We start from the raw sequence: 22,500 nt of genomic DNA on the forward strand, positions 1-22,500 counted from the left end.
TGGCGGATGAAACCGCCCCAACCGCAAACCGAGGTTCACGCAGCGGCGTCGGCAACCATTTCATTTTCCCCGGTGTCGGTACACCGTCCCATCTTTAAGTCCAGTCCGCTCCGAGACCCGGAGCTGCAGCTTCATCACAGGCTCGGTTAATTCTACACAAACTGTCGGCGGCCTCAGAACGTCCTCAGACCCTCTGTGCTTTCCTTGAACTCTTACTTCACTGCGTTGTGGATTTAATTGTAAATGGTTAAAATTGTCCATCAATCCCAGTAAAACACTCAGTAATCCATGACGCCAACTGGCATCTCTCATTTAAGGTGTTCAGACCCTTAATTCAGTACTAACTGTGTCGAAGCCCCTTTTGTGGCAATTACGGCTTCCAGTCTCTACAAAAGCTTTGCTCACCCGGATTGGGGCAGCTTCTCCTCCTTTTTCCTGTCAGATCCTCTCAGGCCTCGTCAGACTGGATGGGAAGCGTCTGTGAACTGCCATCGTCGGGTCCCTCCACGGATCTGCTACGGGGTTTCAGTCTGGGCTTTGACTGGGCCGCTCAAGGAGACACTCCTGCGTCGTCTCGTCCGTCCGCCTCGGGTCATCGTGGTGCCGAAAGGCGACCCGTCGGCCCCAGCCTCCGGGCCGCCTGCGCGCTGGAGCGGGTTTTCTCCGGGGGACCTCTCTGCGTTTGGCTGCGTTCATCCTTCCCCTCAGGTCTGACCGGTCTCCCCGTCCCTGCTGCCGAGAAGCAGCCTCTCTGCGGAGCACCGCCGAAGCCCCGTTAGAGTGACGGCTGGGTTCACGGTCACCTCCCCGAGACCCTTCTGCGCTCGGTCACTCAGTTTTGGCCGGACGACCGACTCTAGGGGGGAGACCCGGTGGTTCGAAACTGCTCCCTCCTGGGATCGCTCAAAGCTTTGGAAATGGCTTTAAACCCCTGCCCCGATCTGTGCAGTGTCATCAAGGAGGTCTAGAGAGGGGTCCCTGCACATTCACGTCTTGGTTTTCGTCCTGACGCACAGTGCGAATGGGTCTTCGACGTTTAACAAATCAAGTTTGTCGTTGTGGGTTACTGAATGTAGACTGATGGGGCCCGAATACTTGGCGGAGCTGCTGCGAGTGACTTAGCCTGCAGGTTCATCCACAGCTGGAACCTGCCACTGAACCACCCCCTTAATGGAGCAAGTTATTTTTTTTTATAAATTAATATATTATCGCCACCTTGACACCGTTAGGAACCTTCACCTTTAGTGGGAAAAAAATGACAGACTTTGTACTTTAAAGTCTGTTGAGCTGGGGGGAGTTTCCCTTCTCACTGCAGTGCAGCCTGCGGTTTGTCAGGAGCAGCACCCGGTGGCCAGTAGCGGCACTGCAGCATTCGGCACTTCGACTCACACATTCAGCTGTGGCACCAGCTGCCGCTTCCCCAGCACATCTGGCCACTGCTAACACTTCCTGGTGGCTACATCGGCTAGCGGGCTTTTAAAACAGACATTGACCTCTTTCTCTCCGCTTTCATTCATGCTAACTGATTTTAATTTCACCGTTTACCTCATTTCTCCTTTTATTGTCGTGTTATTTGCCTTTTTAAAAACAATTATTTAACTTGTAATAGCTGTTTTTGATAAGTAAAGTCAGTAAGATAAAGTAAAATGAACTTTAATACATATTCTACATTCTATTATCAAAGTCAAAGTCATGTAATGCTGAATTTCACGAGTGTGAAGTTTGGTTCCCATTAAAGGGGAAACAGAAATTTCACTGAAAGGACTAACTATTTATCTACTGCCCAGTAGTTACTGGAAGCATTACTCTGCGCTTACCTGTGGAAAGGCGTGCGTTACGGTAACAATCGCAGGATTAGCTCACCTCAAAGCCCTCTGCAGTCATTAATATAAAAAGAACAGGCAGAAACCACGGTGCTGTACAGCTTCATGCTGTTATAGCCAGCTAAAGCTCTTTATTCATTTTTGAAAGACATTTAGGAGTCATTCTGAAACGGGGGAGGGGGGGGGGGGGTTCTAGCATTTCGTTGGTTCTTTTTCATACATGTAGATAATCTCCGGGCCGTGTGAATTTTAAGGCACAAGATAAATTAAGGAGACGGAAAAAAGACAGACCGCCTTTCGGAGAACACACTCCACCCCAGAGGCATAGCTTTCAAAACCAATGGCTTACAGACACGTTTTTTTTTGTTTTTGTTTTATCGCTTACAAAATAAAACACAGACCGTGACAAAGAGGGTGACAGCTGGAAGACACAAATAAAAATATCTTTAAAAGACATAAAATGCAGAACGGCAAGGTTTAAATACATATACGTAAAATGCTTTCATGGTGCTTGATGTGAACACAAACAAGGCAAAGGTGTATATTTTGTGTTTCGAAGGTCAAAGGTCACTCCGGTCACCTCTGCATCAACACAAAAAAATCGCTGCTCTTTGGCTGTGTGTAACGCCACAGATGAATGCATTAATTTGAAGCGTCTGACACTAAGAACTGTGTAATCTGTGTACTTGTTACGAAGTCAAAATCAAAAACACCACGACGCGTTGAAAGTTACACCTCATGACAAGTTAAGACTAATGTGGATGTATAAACAAAATCAACCCCGCTGACAAACCCTGCTGTGAGCACAGCAAAAAGAAAGAAAAGAAAAAAAACAAACTCTGCTCTTCACTTACGAACAAATGTTGCCAGATATTGTAAAAATATTCTGTGTTTAAAGCATCTTTCAAATAATTTGTTTTGTTTGTGGGAATCTGGTGAGTGTCGCTAATGGTCTAGTCTCAAAGAGCAGCCAGCAACAAACACACAAAGGTTGTCCAAATAAAGGTCCAATTAAAATAATAACAATAATAATAATAATAATAATTGAGGGAGGTGGAATTACATGGTGAATCCAGTAGTGTCTCAGTAGAACTCATTCGTGTCGTAGTCGCCGCTCTGCTGCTCTCAGTTTTCTTTTTTCAACACAAATACTGGTTTTCCCCTGCAGATTTTTCACATTAAAAGTCTACTAATAAAAAAAAAAAAAAAAGGGGGGGGGGGGGGGCTGGAAGAGTTTTAATGTGAAAAACTGGCAGGAAGTGTTGAGTTTTCCTCATTAATTCATTGCAAAAAACAACAACAAAAAAAGAGCGAAGTGGAATGCGATGAATAAATTAATGAACAAAAGCAGAATTTCTGAACCTCAGAGCAGCAGAGTGGTGACCATGACATTATACTGAACTAGTACCATGGGACGGTACACTTTACTGAATTTATCAACACGACAGCTAAACGGGAAGGTCGGAGTTTTCTTTACCTGGAGGGAGACCAGGGAGAAAAAGCCTGTCTGCAATGTAGGCCACGGTCAGGCTACTGTTCGAGAATTTACTGTACATGGCCACACTGTCTTTTCTTAATAGTACCACCGGAGGGCGCCAAATCGGAGAATTTTTAAACTTCTACACACAGCGGCTTTGGCTAGATGATAAAAAAAAAAAAAAATGGATATTAGTTCAATAATTTCATTTAAATACAGTTCAATTTGATGCAGGAATAAGCTTAAAGGTACAGTTCAACATTTTGGGAAATACGCTTGTTCATTTTGTTACCGATAGCCGTCGGACGAGAAGATCGGTAAGACTCTCTCTCTCTCTCTCTGTGTCAGCTACATGTGAGGTCGGGAGACGGATAGCCTAGCTTAGCATAGGGGATGGAAAGGAGGTGAAAAGGCTAGCCCGGTTCTGTCTGAAGGTATCAAAAGCCACCTACCAGCGCCTCTGAAGTTCACGGACCGACACGCGAAACGTCTCGTTTGTTTGATCCAAAGTGTAGAAACAACGGGTTTCGGTTTCGCTGCGCGGGTGCCGGGACTTGCTGGAGTCCCGTCGTCACCCAAGAAACAGTCCAGCACATACAGCGACTCCCTGCAAGACCACAACCTCTTGTTGTTGCACTATACACTACTTTGTACGGATTAAGGTAAGAAGATATAACATTAATTAATGAGCTTAAAAGGTGATAGAAAGACAGAGCCAAGCTAGCTGCCCCCCCCCCCCGCCGTTTCAAGTCGTTATGCAAAGCTAAGCTAAGCTAAGCTAAGCTAACCATCACGATCTGGCTGTAGCTTCATTTTTAACTGAAAGACACAAGCGTGGTATCCTCTCATCTAACTCGACGTAAGAAAGCAAAAGCACAAGTGTCAAACTATTCCTTTAAAAAGGTTATCGATATTATTTTAGGAGTTGACACTTGAAGTACAGATGATCCCCAGCAGATTTAAAAAAAAAAAAAAAAAAGAAAAAAAAGATGTGCAAACATTGAGTTAAAAAAACAAAAAAACAATCAGGTGACCGTCTACATGGGCCCTTTTTCACTGTAACAGCAGGTATATTAACAGATGGAAAAGACAAACTTGGTACTCGCATCATATTTAACATATTTGTGTACTTACAGTTCTTATCACGCGGTTAATGAGCACATTAAAGTGGAATAAAGCCAGCGTACAGCTGCGTTACCGAAAACCCACGAGGGCTGAAAAAATAAAATACTTCTCTTCTCTTTGGTGACGTCTTTGCCTGCGACCGACCGCCCCGCCTGCGTCTCTTCAGAAACTCTCTCCAGAATATTTTTTTTTATTTAAAAAAAGAAAGAAAAAAAAAAAAAATCAAGTAAGATAAAATTACAAACAATCATTTGGCCAAGTAGGAGACCACACACACACACCTCTCTCTCTCATCTCTAGAATACACCGGTTTTGTCCAGCATCACTGTAGATTATTTACAAACTTGTACATCATCGTTCTTTACAGAAACTCCAGGAAGGAAAATGCCGAAACCGCAAAAAATAAAATAGATTGTTATAGTTTCTTCTTATGAAAGTGGAATACAGACTTCCATAGCAGTATATTATGTCATATATAGTCTTCTACGTGTTGTATATGCTCCCTTTAGCCGATCACTCTCACTCACTTCTTAAAGGGGAGGTTTGCCTTGCGACTGATGTGATTAAATGAACGTCAAAAAGCTGCTTATCTGGTTCCTTTTTTTCTCTTTTGAACAGTTACAAGCGATGAAAATAACAAAATAAGGAAAAAAAAAACAAACATGTCATACTGTATAGAGTTACGTGGAAGTGTATAATGTGGAAGTGTGGCGATATGATGATGACAGCAAAGACGGCGATGAAGACTTTCTTGCCGCCGTCTATAGCTGGTGAGGCTTCGTCAGGCCATCTTCACTCAGCTCATACCTGCGGGAGGAGAAAGACGGATAAGGGAGGGGTTTTTTTGTCTTTTTTCTTCCCTTCTTCTCCTTTTAACGCGAAACCGTTTTCTTGCTCAGGAGATGAAAGAATCATTTTACAGTTAATCCCTGAAATTAACTCCCGCGACACCAAAGGCAAAGCCACGACTTCACAATGCCGTCAAGTCATTGCAGTGGAGCTGCAGAAGTGACGGCAGCGGCAGGAAGGTGTCAGTGAAACGTGTTCACTTTCACCTGCGGCCACGCTCCTCCTTTCTCTTTCTGGCAGTAGTCGGACACTTTTTACAGTGAAGCAGCTGCGAGCACACGGCATTTCAGCGGATCGGGGCTATTTTCACACAATCAGTATTGGAAATGTTTTTGACCAAATACTTTGATACTGATGTGTCTGTAAGAGTTCGATGTTGTATTAAAGGTTTGTTACTACATCTCCTTTAATAATATAAATGATCACAAAGGTTACATACAGTAGAAGAGTCCGTTTTTGTCTGCCCAAGTTTTTCGTGGACAAATTTTAGCTTTTCGTTTTTTCGTTCCGATGTAGTTTTGCCCTGGTGAAAGATAAACCGCTCCACCTAGGAAGACGAAAACGGGCATTTTCTATTTAAAATAGTTTGAAAGCGTGCGTCGTTTGAGCCGTTTCACTCGATAGTTCCTGTGTTATCGGAGCTTTACGCATCTGTAGAAAACACTCTGAAGGTAACTAACCATTGTGTCCAACCCTTGGTGATGTCCTCGTGAGTCAAATCCACCAGAACCTGGATGGGAAACAACAAGACTTATCATATCCCAAAAACAAACAAACCAAAAAAAAAAATGATGCTAGATATTCTAGTTGATTAAATACAATCTTCAATCTCGAAATGCACCAGTAGATTATCTAATATTCACGGGATAGAAGAAATAAATGGGAATTCATCCTGGAGAAAACCCAACAATTTCAAGACCATTTCCTGTGTTTTAAGCAAACTTTAGGGAACGAGTGGCCTTAAAATCAGCAAGATCACCTGGCAGGGGCTTAAAAATTGAAAGGGAAAGTGGAAAGGTAGAGATGGAGGTGGAAGGGGAAAGAGATAAAGAAAGAAGAAAAAGATAAGGTCTGTACCTTTCCCAGAAGGCCTTTGTGTTTGGAGAGCAGACCTCCACCGTTCTTCACAGCGACATCCAGAGTCCGTCTGTGGAGCTCCACGAGGGAAACGCTGAACTCAAACCTGAACGGACAGAGAGAGAGAGAGAGAGAGAGAGAGAGAGAGGAAGACAACACAGTACGTTTACACCAGCTTTACGTAGCTTAATCACGGTGTTTAACGATGACGTTATCCAGAACCCATACAAGAACTAGCGGAACAGTTCAACTCACGTCTGATCGTAAACGGGGTTGAGGGTTTTCTTGAAAGTGTGAGTTTTCCTCCTGCCCGACCTCCGTTTGTCAGGAAGCAGGTAGAGGCGGACGTAAGGATCTGACCCCTGATCAGTGAACGCTATCAGGTTCCTGTGGAGGTAAACCAAGAAGAAAAAAAGAAAAAGAAAAAAAATGACTCGAGTGTAAAAACACCGACCTCACACACACGAAGTGTGCGTTTGGAACAACCTCTTCCTTCCTCTTAGCTCGTACCTGCAGCCGTGAACGACTACGATGAGTTTGTTCCTCTGCGAGCTGTGTCTGACCGTCAGCTGGATCTCCCCCAGCGGGAAATAACTGGGGCCTGAGCCACTACAGAGAGACAGAAGAGGAGGGGATCAAAACCAGCAAACAAAGGCCAACAAATGCACTGGTTCCTCCTGTTTGAGTACAGTTTCCTAAAAACGACAGTGCCCGGCTGATTTGGGAAATTACCGAACTTGTTTTTAAAAAAAGAAAAATCTACCAGTACATTGTGGCTGTAGAGATTGGCGCACACAGCCCGAAGAATGGGCTTTAGGCTGACCGCCATAGAAAAAGTAGAAAGAGTCAGAAAGTCCTGAGAGGACGACTAACACTCTATTGGTTTTGGTCTTTTCACGGGTTTTGGGTTCGAAAAAAACATCCTTCTCCTTCTTGCCCAACAAATACACACAGTTAAAGGACGGCAGAGAGGAGCATCACAAAAACCATCAGCCGAGCATTTTAGATTTCTTTAGGTCCCAGTGGGGTCAGAGAGAGGAGACACTTAACCCTGGGACTCTGCAGGGAAACCGGCCCCGTCACAATGTAACCCCTCCCGCTAATGCTGCCCTGCTACTGGACGCCCGTCGTGCCGGTTAGCATGCGTGAATTTTAAGTTGAATTTACTTAAACTCTAGTTGAATTTTTTCCGCAAAAAAAAGAAAAGAAAAAAAAAAATCACAGAGCTGCAGCCACAGACAAGACAAAGGCCTTCGTCAAAACTAACGACGGTGTCGCACTTGCGGTTCGGTTGTAAGTAGCGGGAATAAAGTTGTGTTGGTTCCACTGGTGAGAGCAGAGGATAAAGTGGAGAGTCAAAGCGATGCCCCTGTATTACCTACATTTTCATATATGTGTCTTGTGCACAGCTCTGTGGTTGGTGGTTCAACCGCGTGATCTGTCCTACGTTTGAGGTTTCGTGTTATGTGATACTAAAGGACATTCAAAAACTTGTCTGATCATTGGATGGAGAGATAAATTGATCTCTGACTGATTGATAGATACTTTTGCAGCTGCTGGAGCCTCTGCTGCAGCTCCTGAGTAGCGTAGGGGTGGGAGATGTCGGACGCGATGCTGGGCGTCGGCTCCTTGCCTCCGGCCAGGTACTGCTGGGAGCCCGAGATGGCCACGTTGGAGGTGCTCCTCCCGGTCTCCGCCAGGCTCTGGCCTCCTCCTCCTCCTCCTCCTCCTCCCGCGCCCGGCCCCAAGTCCGCGCTTCCAGGAGACCTAACGGGCTCCTCTGCGTCCCTCCGCCGGTTCAGCAGGTCCTGGCCTGACACAGAGGCAGAGCTGGGGATGTCGGAGGTGTAGGAGGGAGACTTGGGGGAGTCTGAGGAGACAGAGGGCCGCGGGGTCGAGTTGGAGGAGTCGGCCTTGCGGACCTGCACCGAGGACGGGGTGGAGTTTGGGGACGAGGAAGCGTCCTTATCCAGGCACAACACCTGAAATTAGAGAAAAGGTGCGGAGGTCATTTCGGAACTGACAAAGCTGCCTCCCGTGCCTTTTCCTAGACTTGTGTCAGTCCTCCGAAATCAGACAAGGACAAACCAGCACATTCCGGCTCCATTTGAATCTCAATTTTTCATCAGGTTATCTCCGTTACAACTAAGCAAACTCTACCAGCTGATGAAGAATGTAAGATGTGAACGAAAGCCCAGCAAAGAGCCGGACAGTGGGCCTTGATGCCGTTCTATCAGAGGAAGGCTAATCACAATCATCCGGTACGTGCGTATAAGAAAGTGGAAATAGCTTTGGCATAAAAGCACCTCCCGAATAAATGTAATGAAATGAAACACACATACATGTATGAACGTACTGTGTTGTTTTTGTCTTACAAAAATCTCTTTTCAAAATCAACGATCATAAATCTAAATGTTAAACAATATAAATTACTGAAGTTCTTGCTTTACACGTATATCGTGATATTGGTGACTCAGCACTACTGTGAATGGATTTTGACAAACAAATATGATCGATAGATAATTCATCCTCGATGAATTCAGAACACCGGAGGCTTAAATGGACGCCCGTAACCTCACTGTCAACTTAGTTCAGGCCGTTTTCCGTCTCTTCTCGTTTCCGCTCAGCAATTTTCTGGTGCACAATCCTTCAAATTGAATTTAGCTCCTCGGCCTTATTGATTACAGTCTCATTTCCTTCATTAAAAAGGAGCCATCAACTCCGCCGAGCTGCATCCTCGGCTCTCTTAAGTTGATCAGCCAAGGCTGTTAGTTATTCGCTAGCTGCAGTAGTCTCAGGGCTATCTTGCTCTCCCCCTCTCTTACCCTTTCCCTTCTGCAAATATGACTGAGGGGAGCATTTTTGTTTCTTTGAGATCAAAGTTTTGTGTCCTAAAGAAGTGCTTCACGTATCTTAGGATTTGCGGAGGAGTGATTACGATGTCTCGCCTGTAGCACCACTGTCATGGACTCCCTCAGCAAACGGTATAAGTCCCGATCTAAAAACTCCAGTGAATGAAAACAAATGTCATGGCGAAGGACTCATCCCCCCCCTCCTTTAAGATCAGTAACAGTACATCATCTGCAGGTTGTCCTCCTACCCGCAGAGCCATCTTCATCTTGACGGTGCAGCTCGGTCCGGAGTTCTTGAGGGGGAAGCGCTGGTTCAGCGTCATGTCTTCTGCTTCCAGCAGGCTATTCAGAGGCAGCGTTAACACCCCCAGCGAACAATCATGTTTCTCATCCTTCACCTGAAGACGCAGGGTACAAAAATGTCAGCCAATAGGATAGTGGCAGTCGCAGTTTTCTTTTTTTTGTTGTTGTTGCTAAAGAAGCTTCCATACCTCAACCTCCAACTCTTGGGTTTTGGGGTTGTGGATGAGGAAGGTGAAGGCTTCCTCCCACACTGGTTCATTGGTCTTATACCTGGTCTGGAAAAGGACACAACAGAGGGGAGACAAAAAGAGGACGTCCAAAGACGCTTATTCGATTTCTAACACGGGAAATATCAGAGCATGGTAAGGACAGGAGACGCACAGCCAACCAGTGACAGGGGCTGAAAAATGCAGGTTTCCAGAAAGTCATTTGGAGGGGCAGAAAATCTTACAATAAAAAGGCAGTGTCCTGTAAAAATACCACATTTTTATCATTTTATCAAAAATTTTGAGTTACCAGTTTCTTAAGACTGAGTGAACACAGATTACCTGCCAGTCAAAATGACACTTCCTAAGAAACCTGCCAGTTCAGACGGCTGACACAGTCCCTCCTGCTGGAGGGTAAAGGCCTCAGTGTGCCTCAAATGCGGCTGTCAGTTTTGTAACCTCCCGAAACAGAAAATCTGGCAGTCACGCCGTCTACGCAAACGGTTGTCGTGTGTACATCCGAGCGCTCTCTGCGACGCCGGAACAGCCATGAAACACGTTTGCCTTTAGAACTCGCTGGTCGACATGTTCTAGGACCTGGTTCGTTTGAAGCACACTGAGACCCGAGGCGTACGTTTCTCCCCAAGCTGAACTTTCAAATCCCAGTTTTCAGAAAGGCTTTTTTTATAAACGATAAGAAGATTCACAAGGATTATGCTGAATTAATGACTCGTAATGAGTATGAATGCAGATCATGCTTCAGTCTCACCTTGCTCTCAAAGGACTTGTGTCCCACTGTGAACTGGACAAACGGACTGGGATCACTGGTCACTTTTTTACCGGACTGCAGAAGAAGAAAAACTCAGTGTTTACAAACAAAAAAGAGTGATGGGGCATTAATGATACTTGATGATGATAATGATGATACCTGCATTATTTTTTCATGTACAAAACATACTATGACCAATGTTCCCTAGTGTCTAATTTTGTAAGAAAGTCTTGCTTTGATAAAGATTTAATTCAAAGCTGTTTTAGCAATTTTTTACACAAAATAATCCAATTAAACATACCACTAGCCACCAAAAAAAACTTCCATATATAGTATATAAATATACTGTTAAATGTTTTTTTACAACACAGACCTCAACACCAGGTGATAAAGCTATACAGTACGATCTGAGCACTCAAAGTTCAGATTATGAGCTCAGACAGCGTCATTTATGAGCGTGGGATATCACATCTCTAACACGACACCAGACTACCCAGTGCTACTTATCACATTTCAGCATGTGATGGTAAAAATGTGCCACTTGTAATGGGACGGAAAGCACATCAGGTAAAAACCAAGAAAAAAAACCCCCAAAACACAAAGTCTGAAAAACTCGTCAGATCAGAATGAAAGATCAATTAAAAGTTTCAGAGTCAATGGTTTCAGTGTAAATGTGCCACAGACAACAATGCTGTTATTTACCACACACATTGTGAGACATGTTGCACAGTTTTAGTCGACAAACACGATTAGTGGAGTTTGTTAATGTTTACAGTCAGCGAGCACAGTTCCAGCGACTGAAATCCGCTGCACAGCTGTTTTGAAGGCTGCAGCACCAAACGAGCTTTAACTCTTTTCACTAATAATAAAAATAGTCTTGACATTTTAATCACAGCAGGAGAGTAGATTCAAGACTTATAGATTCACTTTTACAGAGCACCCAAGTCTAAAACCGCCCTCCCAAATTTGACAAGTGCTCGGAGTCATGTTTCAAAATGTTACCAAGAAACTGTGAGGAAAATGTAGGGACTGGGTGGCACTGTTATCTCATCAATGGGGGGGGGGTCATTAAGTTTATCTAGAATTTATTGATTTATCTTACTGCATTACTTTTCACAAAGGTTAACATCTTTATTAATACGTTGAGTTAGTTTTGTGACCTTTGGGTCTAAATCGGGCCCGTGGCCATATGTATGAATTACTTTTTGTAACAACAGCAAAAAAACATTAAAATAAAAAATAAAAATAAAAAAGCCATAAGAAGTTGAGAAAGTACAAAATTTTGACATTGTGTGTGTGAAGACTTTTCCTCTGAACTTATTTCAAACTACAGTGTACGCTTTATGGCCAAAAATTTGTGGACACTGTGTGGACACAATGGACTGAACGTCTGGTCTGGGGCTGTTTTTCATTGTTTGGCCTCTTAGCTCCAAAGAAAGGAAATCTCAGTGCTACAGACAATGATATTTTAGACAGCAGCGTTCTTCCAACTCTGTATTGACTGTTTGTGTTTGGCCCTTTCCTGTTCTGACACGGCGATGCCCCCATGCACACAGTTAAGTCCATATACAAATGTCTGGTGTGGAAGACCTTGACTGGCCTGCACAGACCTCAGCCCCATTCAACACCTTTGGGATGAGCAGGAATGCCAGCATCACCACCAACATCAGTGTTGGAAACCGTACTATTGTAATGATCCCTTGTCTGGTCTTCCCAAAAACTCCGTTAGACAAATTCAGCTCATTCAGAACCAGGGTTCTAACAAGAACCGGGAGAACTGAACACGTCACTCCTGTTCTTAGATCCCAGTTACTGAGAGATTAGATTCTAAGTGCTGCTGCAGTTCGTAAATTGCTCAGTAATCTTGGGCCAAAACACATTTCTGAGCTTCTTGAAGAACATAAACCCAGTAGGGCTCTTAGATCTTCCGCAAGGGGTCAGCTGGTAGAACCTCGAGTCGGAAACAAACAGGGCGTAACTGCTTTTAGCCGCGATGCTGCGGAACCAACTTCCTGATGATCTCCACGGCGTCCCAACTCTAGCCACTTCTAAATCTGAATGAAAAATGATCCTTTGCCTGCACTTGTATTTCCTTTCTTGCATTCGGGGTCGCTAACAACTTATTACTGCTCTGTAACAGTTTTTTTCCGGTCTATTATTATTATTATCTATTTGTATTTTATTTTCATTTATGTATCGTATGTTTTTTTTATTGCTAATTGTTTTTCAATGACATTCTAATGCTTTCCTTTGCCTACGCACTTTGAACGGCCTCTGTGTTTGAACTGCGCCGTATAAATAAAGCTTCCTTGTCTTGAACGTTAGCAAATCCCTGCAGCCAGGCTCCAAAGCCGGTGGAGGCTGTTGCAGCAGCAGATTAGTGCCTGTGGTTTTGGAGTTGGGGGATAATGTTCAGTGTCCACATACTTTTGGCCACACCGTTCAAGTATGAGTTGAATGTGTGAGTATATAAGCCTGCGCGAACATATGTCACTGCTCTTCCTCTGCAGTCTTCTTCCTCTGTGTCTGAACGATATGGGTGGTGCCGTGGTTACCGTGTCGTTACCTTGAGGGCCTTACTGACCGAGGCCTTCTTCAGCCCCGCTTGGTTGAACTCTAACGGATTGCGCTTTGATTTTCCCCCAGGGACAAGGCAGGAGAGAGCACGCAAACAAACATACACACATACAGCAGGTTATTAGGGAAAAGAGGAGCATGCGGGGACGGGGGGGGGGGACCAGAGACAGAAGACACCCGCACCGCCATCATCACCAGACATCAAGACAGACAGAGAGACAACATAAATGATCACATGGTTAATATCATTCCCCAATTAAACCTGGACATGAAGTCAAAACTAGAGACCAACCAATAATGGATTTAAGAGGCTGATGTTGATTTACATTTTTCAGAGTAAATCAAATAAAAAAATAAAAAAAGCTTGTTTTTATTTTAAATAAACGCATACGTATGCCAATATTTAAACCAATACAATACATCTGCCATAAACCAATGTCAGCCAAACAAAAAGGCAACACTGGTTGGACTCTAGTCAAAATACCACAACATTTGTTAGGAGTCAGTAATTAAGATGGGAGGGGAGGTGAACAGAGATCAGAGGGAAGGAATCATTCTGATCAAAAAGAAGCGGAGATGGTTTTATGTTGTGGTGGTTATTGGGGAACATTTATATATTCATACTGGTATGAAATCAATTGATATTACAGCAGACTCCTTCTCTTGCAGAAGGACATGTACAAGCACTGACTCACATAGCACTCCAGTGTTCCAGTTCACAAGAACATCCCACGGTCTAAATTAAGACGTTTTGTTCACCACGTAATGAACCGACAGCAAAATGGAGTATAGCACCAGTGTTTTTCATCCTTTTCCACTGCAGGAACTTTATGTACTGTTATTTTCCACTGTTCTCTGTCTGCTTTGGAGATTGTATGCTGGAACCGAGCTTCAGCACTACTCCGGAATTGATACGAAATGCAAAATCTAGGTGCTCTGAGGATTTCGGTGGCAGTGCTGTTGGCCGTGATCGGTCCATCGGCTCGGTCGTTCCATCACGAGAAACCACCATTTTACTGCGCCTGTATGTCGCAGGGCGACCACGTGCATTAAACCAGAAGAACAATGGAGAATCCTCGTTAGAAAAAGAAAAATGCCCAGAACCTTGTTACTGTTTAGGGGGAAGAGGCCATTGAGCATAAAAGTAGCCGGTCCTGCTCTCGCCCATCTAAAGACGTGCAATGTTGGCCCAATTATAAGACCACGTGTTTTTCTGGAGCTTACATTTGAAAAAGAGGGAGTTGTCTTGTATTCGAGGACAATACAATTATGTGCTGCAACATGAGATATTCTCTTTGATTAGAGAGTGCCGGTAACACGGTCTAATGCAGAAGAGTTCTACCAGGATAGCGAGTCTTTTAGCGTTAGTCAGCGCTAAAAGTGTTTTGTTAGCCCAGTTTAACCTGCAGGATTTTCTGGAGGCTGGTGTAATGGGTTTTGCTTCCACGGAGGAAATAAATTCATGACTGAAAATAACTGGAAAAAAGGATCATAGCTTCTCCCAACATCTTTACTGCAGAAATGAACCGGGGAGAAAATCTGTCAAACAGCCAAGATTTGTGGCTGTCACGAACGATGAGCTCGAAAAGATTAAAGTCTGAAAAATGCTAATTGTCAGAGAAAAATGATTGTGGCCATTCGAGAGCCTGACAGGAGAGATTGTGAGTCTTTGACTGATTGACAAGCTATACTAATGTGGGTTTTACATATTACCATATTTGATATTTCTAAGGTATTATATTTCATATTTCAGGTTTGTCAAGTCTTCATTGATAAGGACTCTCTTCTTCTTGGATTAATAGTACCTCAGGGAAACTTTCCCAACAGGATGAGTGTAAGAGTGTTTCTCATCCTCAAAAACTCTCCTCCTTAAGTGCAGATCTTGGGAAAAAGGGGTCCTATGTTTGGGCCCAAATGGTATATCAGAAATGTCCCGGTTTGAAAAATACCATGGAAAATGCAAGGTAGCACTGTGTCGACACAAGTTCCTACAGTGGAGAAAGGATGTCTGCGGTAACCCTCTGGTGTCCGATTGTCCATTTACCGCCGTCGCACTTGTCTTTTCAATTTTACCGTCCAAATCAAACCAGGAGGCATGAAAAAGGCAGGTATACATGCTAAGTCGATGTATCCCGACATGATGTGATCATAAAGGTCTGGACTGAAAAGACAAGCGTGACCCCAGTGATAAACTCTGACATTAGGAAAACACAATAAGACACATTACAACTGTATAATATCAACTGAGTATTTCTGAAATGTGGAAAGTGGAGTGGGATTAAAATGCATCTTTTTTTTTTTCCTCCTTCATGTTCCTGAGGTCGTCTTTGATCTAACGTGAGCAGAATGGTCAGAAAACTCCGTCCCGATCAGGTCAGATCAGCGATGGGATCAGCAATAACGTTTTTAAAGAATACGCAGACATGTTGACAAGAATGCAGTTGGATGGAAGAGGCATGAACTTATCATTGACCGCTGGTGGCAAACGACCACAACTGAATTACTTATTTAAGTCTTCCATGTCAGCCAATATTCACCTCGGCTGAGGCGTTTCCTGTCAACAGGTCTGTGCATTCCTGTAAAACGAATCACAGTAACGTCGTGTTTTGTTTTTTTTTCCCCACAGAGCATTAACCATGTGCTGCCCCCTGGTGGCAGTTTTGGGATGAGCAGCCACAGAGAAGACTGATGGGGGGGGGGGCCGGTTCACATGTAGTGGGCTCAAACATGAAGGATGGAGGGAAGCAATCCACAGAGAATTCACCCTCCCTGCCTTAAAAATCTAAGACATATCAAAATACATTCCTCCCTCCAAAGGAAATTGGATGTCACACTGATTTGGTGACTGATATCTCATTTTAATTTATTCTTGAAAGTAGTGTTAACCTCTCTGAGAGGTGGGAATATGTTGAATATGTCTGAACTGCCGATTCCAGAAGATTTTGTATCATTAACAAAAACTGTGACGAAATATATTCGTCAACAAACTTTTGACGTTGATGAGAACAGACTTTATGAAACAAAAGCTTTAAGAAGTCTATAAAATCTTTCAAAAGCTTTCAATCTCCACAGAAAAAGTAATTTTTTGTTGTTGAATAACAAAGAGACAAAATTACAAACTTTTTTTTAGTTTGACTTTTTTTGAGTAAGTTTTGAGTATCACTTCAGATTACAATCAGCGAGATGGATTTTTTTTTTTTTTATTGAAAGCAGTTTAAGATTATTATACTTCGGTCTTAACGAAAAATACATTAAAATGTTTGTAAATGTTTTGTCAGTTCATTCTCTGATGAAGTAAAAATCTTCATATAGTTTTTTCTAACTAGTTTATCGAGGACTAAAACAGGATTTATGTAATAACTGTTTTCATCATCTAAAACTGGATTAAAGTAGTTTTCTGTACCTGAAACAAGTATAAAGTTTTCATTGACTAATAAAAAGTCTAAAAATAAATAGTTTCACTAAATGTGAATAAAGCTCAATGGACTTTTGATCTCAAGACAAGGACTAAGCTGACAAAATTAACATAAATTCAAAAAGAGTACATTAAAATACTTCTCCGGAACTTTCTGTGTTGTCACATGAGGCTTGTACAGAGCACAGAGGAAGACCTAATACCTTTATAACAGCCTGCATTAGGAATTATTGATTCTTTTAATCCATTTAAACCTCTAGTGCTCTGCTAAAATGTAATCTGTGTCGGCAGCGAGGCAGAAAAAAAACATCAACGTCATTTAAAATGAGTGCCATTGATACGGAGAATGAGCACTGGGAAGGTTCATTTTCATCGGACACGCTGCCGGTGTCTCCGCTTTCCAGAAAATAACCCATCTGACGAAGCTATATTAGCGGAAACAATGTATGATGTGTCGACTAATCCTGTGAGATCGATCATTCCTTATGATGGAAAATAATGAGAGGAGGAAGGATGTTTTTGATAGTCCTACAACACTAACCAACTTTGCTGTTAGCTCATTTTCTGGCCACATTTTCTTCTGTCATGTGCCTCAGCTTCGCAATCAGTCAGACTCCAACAAATGACATTCACAACGAATAACGAGGTTAGGAGAACTCAACCCGTGCACCAGTAGGGGTTCATGCTCATCAGGCAAAACGTTTAGAACCGAGCAAAATGAACAAAAGACACATGACCTCTCTAGCAGAGGTGATCGCAGCCTCACACTCTCCAGACAACGCTAGGATGCAGAAAACAGCCAGCAGACTCACAAATAAGGTCCTATAGAGAGAGGCAGTGTTCTCGCAAAACACGAGGCCCGCCGCCCGCCTCTCTTTTAAGTAGCCAGAGCCCAAGTTCCCCTCGAAGACGCTCTTCAGAGGGGGGAGGAGGGGAGGAGGAGAGAGGAGAGGCAGAGAAGAAGAGCAGGCTGAAAAGAGGAAGGTGCACTGCAGAGGTTTAACCACTAACGTAAAGTTCTTTACACTGGAAAACACAGTTCTATAGTAGAGACAAGGCAGACCTCATGTTTTCACTTGAGGTGCTCTGGCTGTCTCATTAAGACTGATCACTTTTAACAAAGATTTTAGTCCCCACAAACACATGAGACCACTTCTGTGTAAATGTATATTTACAGTAGCAGCCTCAGTTCTTGGCCAAGAAACGTAGGAGTGCACTGTTTTTTTTGTAGAGCTTAAACTTTTAGAGTCAAATCACTCAACAAGTTCATCTTAAACTCTGAACTCTGAGCAGTAAATTTGACACAGTGGTAACAGTCAGAATTGCTAGTCAATGTCCACTGGCTTCAAGAGGTTTTCTCCTCATACGTAGTCCTCACAAAAACAGCTGTTAAACACTGAACACTGTCGGAAAAACTGGAAAATTTTAATTGGTATTATCACAATTTGAGCCACTAGGTCCAATAAAAAAATCGTTTCAGCCTCAAAAAGTGTACCGGCACATTATATTCGTGCCATGATCTTTGGACCGGGACATAAACGCTGAGGAACAGTTTTGGTGCACGTGCGCAGAGCGACTTTCATAGGAATGAAAAGGCAGGCACCAGGTTTCTTTTGGGGCTGAGTATTGTTTGAAGTTTTCCTGACTATGGCGCCAATACAATACATGAGTTTCCACAGCTGGTTCCAAAACAATACTTTTTTGATACCTCAGTTCAGAAAATGTAAAAAGCCTTTTTAAAATAACGTCAGTGCATCAGAGTTAAATGAAGAAGAACTTGCTTGCTTGAATAAAACACTGTATTTTGTTAGAAAAGTTAGAAAAGTTTCTTGATTTAGATCAGGATATATCTGCACAAGCCCAAGAATATGACCAAGAACTCAAAGCCAACTTTCAGTACTTTCAATAATGGGGACACATCTCGGTATTGAAGCTCGACACCCAGCCCTACCAGGAACCAGGTGTCAGGATTTACTGAGACTTTCTACGGTTCATCCTGTTCATTTTAGGAACAGGGTCAATGTGGTCAAAGACCAGCACTGAACATTACTAACAATACTGCTCACACGGGACAAATGATTTTAAAAAACTGGTCTCATTTGTTTATGGTTTATACCAAATCACTTTTAAAATGATGTTCACGCTTCACTGCACGGTCTAAAGAAATGGGTTTCTCAGAGTAGCGTTGTCCTTTTTATTGTAGCTATGAAACTGTGTAGCTGCATTTGCACTAAGATTCACTAACTTTAATGAGGTTCTATTTATACATATTAACTAATGTAGAAACAGTAAATCACTGCCTGACTCACTGATCATCAAGAGACAACAATTTTAGTCCTTTTATAATAGCGAAATGGAAATTTAAAAAGCTAAAGGTGCAATAGCTTCAATACCTGAGACCGGAAGAACACAAAAACAATGAATTTACATAATATTCATGCAGAACTAGTACAACAGAATTCACATTTGTCCTCTTACTATTGCACCTACAAGATGAGATGGAATGAGGATGAATGAATGAATGAATGAATAAATGAAGAGCAGAAGAGAAGTTAAGAAAGTAGATAAGCGAGAGACTGAAGCGACAAAATTTACTGGGTGGCGAATTTCCAATATTGTGTTGTTTTTTTGTTTTTTGTTTTTTAAAATCATTCTTGAATCATGGAAGGATGGACAATGAAGAAATGTTCTACACTGGTTAAAAAAAAAAACTCATTCAATCACTAAAAACCAAACATAACATCAACAACAACCCAAAATTATTATCTTAATAGCTACAAGAACAACAAAGCAAAAAATGATACAGCCTGAAGGAAAGAAATATCCAAATTCTAATGATCAACAATCATGTTTCTTCCTTTTTTATTAGCTTTCCATGGAAGTCTTTATAGGAAATGAAACTGAAATGAAAAACTCTTGACTTTACGATTCTTGTCCTCATCTTTTATTCCCTGCAAAGCATCGTCACAGTCTTGCTCATCAAGCTTTTACACTCCTTGAATCCCTGCAGCGTCTGATAGTGATCAATAGAGCAGCTCATAAACAACGTCATCCTTATGTTTAATGGCAAACGGCTTTCCGTAAGGAAGCATCTAGAGAGTAAATCGCAGAGTTAGATAAATGCTCGTTTTCATCATGTTGACGTCTAAGAAGAATCTGTGAATAGCTGCTGGCGGTTAACTCCCTGACGTTCGGCGCAGACTGACTCACCGGCAGGTTTCTGGCTGAATCCAGGAAGACGACGAGCAGCGCAGACGACAGGCCGTCGTTGGCTTGACCCCGAACGGCTTTGATGCTCATCATCGCCTTTGGGAGGAGAAAAACAGCAACTGGCAGAGGTCAGGGGTCAGCTACACAATGACACAACAGTAAATTAACTGTTCCTAAGTGAAGCCCGCACCTGGTCCAGCCTCTCGGGTGTGGGCAGCAGAGATAACCACTCCAGTCTGAGGTGCAGCTTCCCTGTGGCCACATCGTCCAAAACAAACCACTGAGGACACAGAAATGTTGGTTGGTCATATCAGCGTTTTAATATGCAACAGCACTTTCCCTGAGAAAAACATCCTGTGGCACCACTGGAACTGATGCGGTAACTAGTTTGTTTGAAATAACCACAAGTAGGTTTTTAATATCATAACAAGTGCATGACTAGATTCTACATAATATAATCACACCAACTGTTCAACTGTCAAGATTTGCAGATGTTGCTTATGCTTAATAGCTTAAAGCTAATTCATTTATTTTCTATTTAATGTGAGTATTAATGCAGTGGCTTGAAATTTGCTCTGTGCTGGTTTCTGGTTCCTATAGGAAGGAGAAAAAAAATACACCTCCCGCCTATGAAAACTCAAACTTTATCACCAGAAAGAGAAAAAGGTGCCACTCATTTGCTTTGACTGTCAAGGGGGCATCTTGTAAGTGCAGTGCAGAAACACCACAGTAATGATCGCACAGGGCCGAAGATTTCGCTACACGAAAAGCAAAAGTTGTTGACTACCGCTTTAATGAGCTTTCAACAAAAAAATGGAGCTGGGAGCAGTTCAGCGAGGAGGAGATGCAGGTTACCTCATCGACCCTCTGTTCCTTCTGGAGCTCGGCCAGGTCGATCATCAGGCTGAAAAACAAGTCACAAACAGTACCAAACTTTCACTGGAGGCACGTGAACGAGGCCGACGCATCACGCTGCGTCCGGCTGCAGCGCCACGACAGACTGTCGCTCACGCGGCGGTGAGTTAATGGGCTCCGGCGGGAAATTAAAGTCAGACACGCAGCGCTGCACTCATTAAACACCACTGCGAATTCAGTTTGAAAGCGCTGATCGCTTTCAGGGGCCCTGTCCTTTGATGAAGCTCTGCTATCAGATAAATCGAGTGTGAAATCCTATTACGTAGAGTTACAGTGGAAACTCTTTATGACAAATCCTTTAATATGACTTGTTTAAGATATGAAAAACACTATATGTAGGATACATAAGGTACTTGTGAAACCATACACTACTGGATCTGTATGTGCCACTATCCTTATGGCAGCATACATCATAGTATGTGCATAGTTTCAGCACTTGTTTGGACAGTCAAACTTTCCTTTCATCCTTTTCAACGTGAATCTGAATAATGGTGAATTACTGTCAAGTACTGCGTGTCGTTAATGGGGCTGCAACTAATTATTTCCAGTATGAAGTAGACTGACAGTTTTCCCAGTCATCACTTCATCTTCAGTCTATAAGATGTCACAGAGGGAAAATTACAAGTTCCAAGAAACAAAGGCGACATCTTCAAATGTTTCATTTTGTCGGAACGGCCCGAAACCCAAAGATGTTCAGCCTACAATGATGTAAAACACATTTTTGCTGGATGTAGGAATTGTTACTTAATCATCGAAATTACTACCGACAACTAACTAACTACCATTTATTTAATCAATCGTTTCAGCCATAAGCACGGAGATCATCGGAGAACATGCTGTGAAAAGCACAAAATCCACGACAACTTTTGGTCTTAATCGTAAAAGTAAAAAAAAAATAAAATAAAAAAGTCCCTTTACTCATGTCAATTATTTAGGCATCATAAGTCTTAATAATTAAAATAATTTAATAATATAATCATTTTATGAATCATAATAGTTTTAGTGTTTTAACAGAGGCCGTACCTTCCCAGAAAGTCGTCTTTATCAGTGTCTTCGTCAAACAGCTCAATCCCCACATTCTGCCCCGAGTGATCGTACACCAAGGCCTGAAAGTACAAACAAACACATTAATATGACCTTCACACACACACACTTGACACAGGACTGGTGTACAGGACAGGAACTGACTGAATGGGAGTTTGGAGAATTGGTGATTTTTGCTGTTGGTAACATAAAAACAGAACCTGCGTAATAAGTCAAGAAACCCTTCATCTTGAGGTCAACATTTATCATCAAACACTTATTTCCCATGGTCACTTCCACGACTGCTTTTATTCTTGGTCACAAATTAAACCTGAAAAAGCAAACAAACAAACAAAAAAAGAAAAAAAAACCCATCTGACAAATTATATAAAATGCATCCAGAAAAAGCCTCATTGAGAGACTTTGTAGAATCAGTATTTGGGGACAGTCACCAAAATATGGTCTCTAGAAAAAAACAAAAAAAAAACAGATTTTCTGATTATTCTCAATTTTCAGATTCTTTAAACTCCCAAATTAAATCTTTGCATCTATGTCTTCTCCTTTTGGGTCTATTCACATCTACTTCAAATGTTATGTGTAGACTGCACAATGTCAAAAATGTCCTTATTGTGAAAAACAAGTTATTGCAACATACCCACACAAAAATAAAAGAGTCAAAGACTAATTTAAATGATGAATGTGTTCTGAAAAGGGCTTTCAAATCTATATAATGTTGTTATTTATCCAATGTAACTGAATTGTCAGACTATTCATCTGAATTAAATGGGGACTTCTGACTGAATGAAATTAAGAGATCAAGATTAAGATTATAATCCCAATCTTGTGATTATTCCAAATCCCCGGATGCCTTCAGAGAAT

The 22,500-nt window shown here is 42.4% G+C and overlaps 1 protein-coding gene across 3 annotated transcripts in view; it reads right to left on the reverse strand.

Moving 5' to 3' along the window:
- Positions 1–4,298: 4,298 nt before the first annotated feature.
- esyt2a (extended synaptotagmin-like protein 2a) overlaps positions 4,299–22,500 on the reverse strand; it is a 65,235-nt gene continuing 47,033 nt past the window's right edge. Inside the window, exons 11-25 of one of the 3 annotated variants that reach the window (XM_040143661.1) lie at positions 21,622–21,704; positions 20,539–20,587; positions 19,874–19,963; positions 19,684–19,779; positions 17,286–17,387; positions 13,048–13,110; positions 10,482–10,556; positions 9,695–9,781; positions 9,452–9,601; positions 7,897–8,333; positions 6,862–6,960; positions 6,607–6,738; positions 6,352–6,457; positions 5,955–6,004; positions 4,299–5,232 (exon numbers count right to left, since the gene is read on the reverse strand). In XM_040143661.1, the coding sequence (XP_039999595.1) occupies positions 5,187–5,232; positions 5,955–6,004; positions 6,352–6,457; positions 6,607–6,738; positions 6,862–6,960; positions 7,897–8,333; positions 9,452–9,601; positions 9,695–9,781; positions 10,482–10,556; positions 13,048–13,110; positions 17,286–17,387; positions 19,684–19,779; positions 19,874–19,963; positions 20,539–20,587; positions 21,622–21,704 (1,665 nt within the window). In that variant the 3' untranslated portion in view covers positions 4,299–5,186. The remainder of the gene's footprint in view (positions 5,233–5,954; positions 6,005–6,351; positions 6,458–6,606; positions 6,739–6,861; positions 6,961–7,896; positions 8,334–9,451; positions 9,602–9,694; positions 9,782–10,481; positions 10,557–13,047; positions 13,111–17,285; positions 17,388–19,683; positions 19,780–19,873; positions 19,964–20,538; positions 20,588–21,621; positions 21,705–22,500) is intronic. The other 2 variants (XM_040143662.1, XM_040143659.1) reach the window with 2 other exon arrangements.

Source organism: Xiphias gladius, chromosome 14, assembly GCF_016859285.1.
Source record: "Xiphias gladius isolate SHS-SW01 ecotype Sanya breed wild chromosome 14, ASM1685928v1, whole genome shotgun sequence".
Lineage (NCBI taxonomy): Eukaryota > Metazoa > Chordata > Actinopteri > Istiophoriformes > Xiphiidae > Xiphias > Xiphias gladius.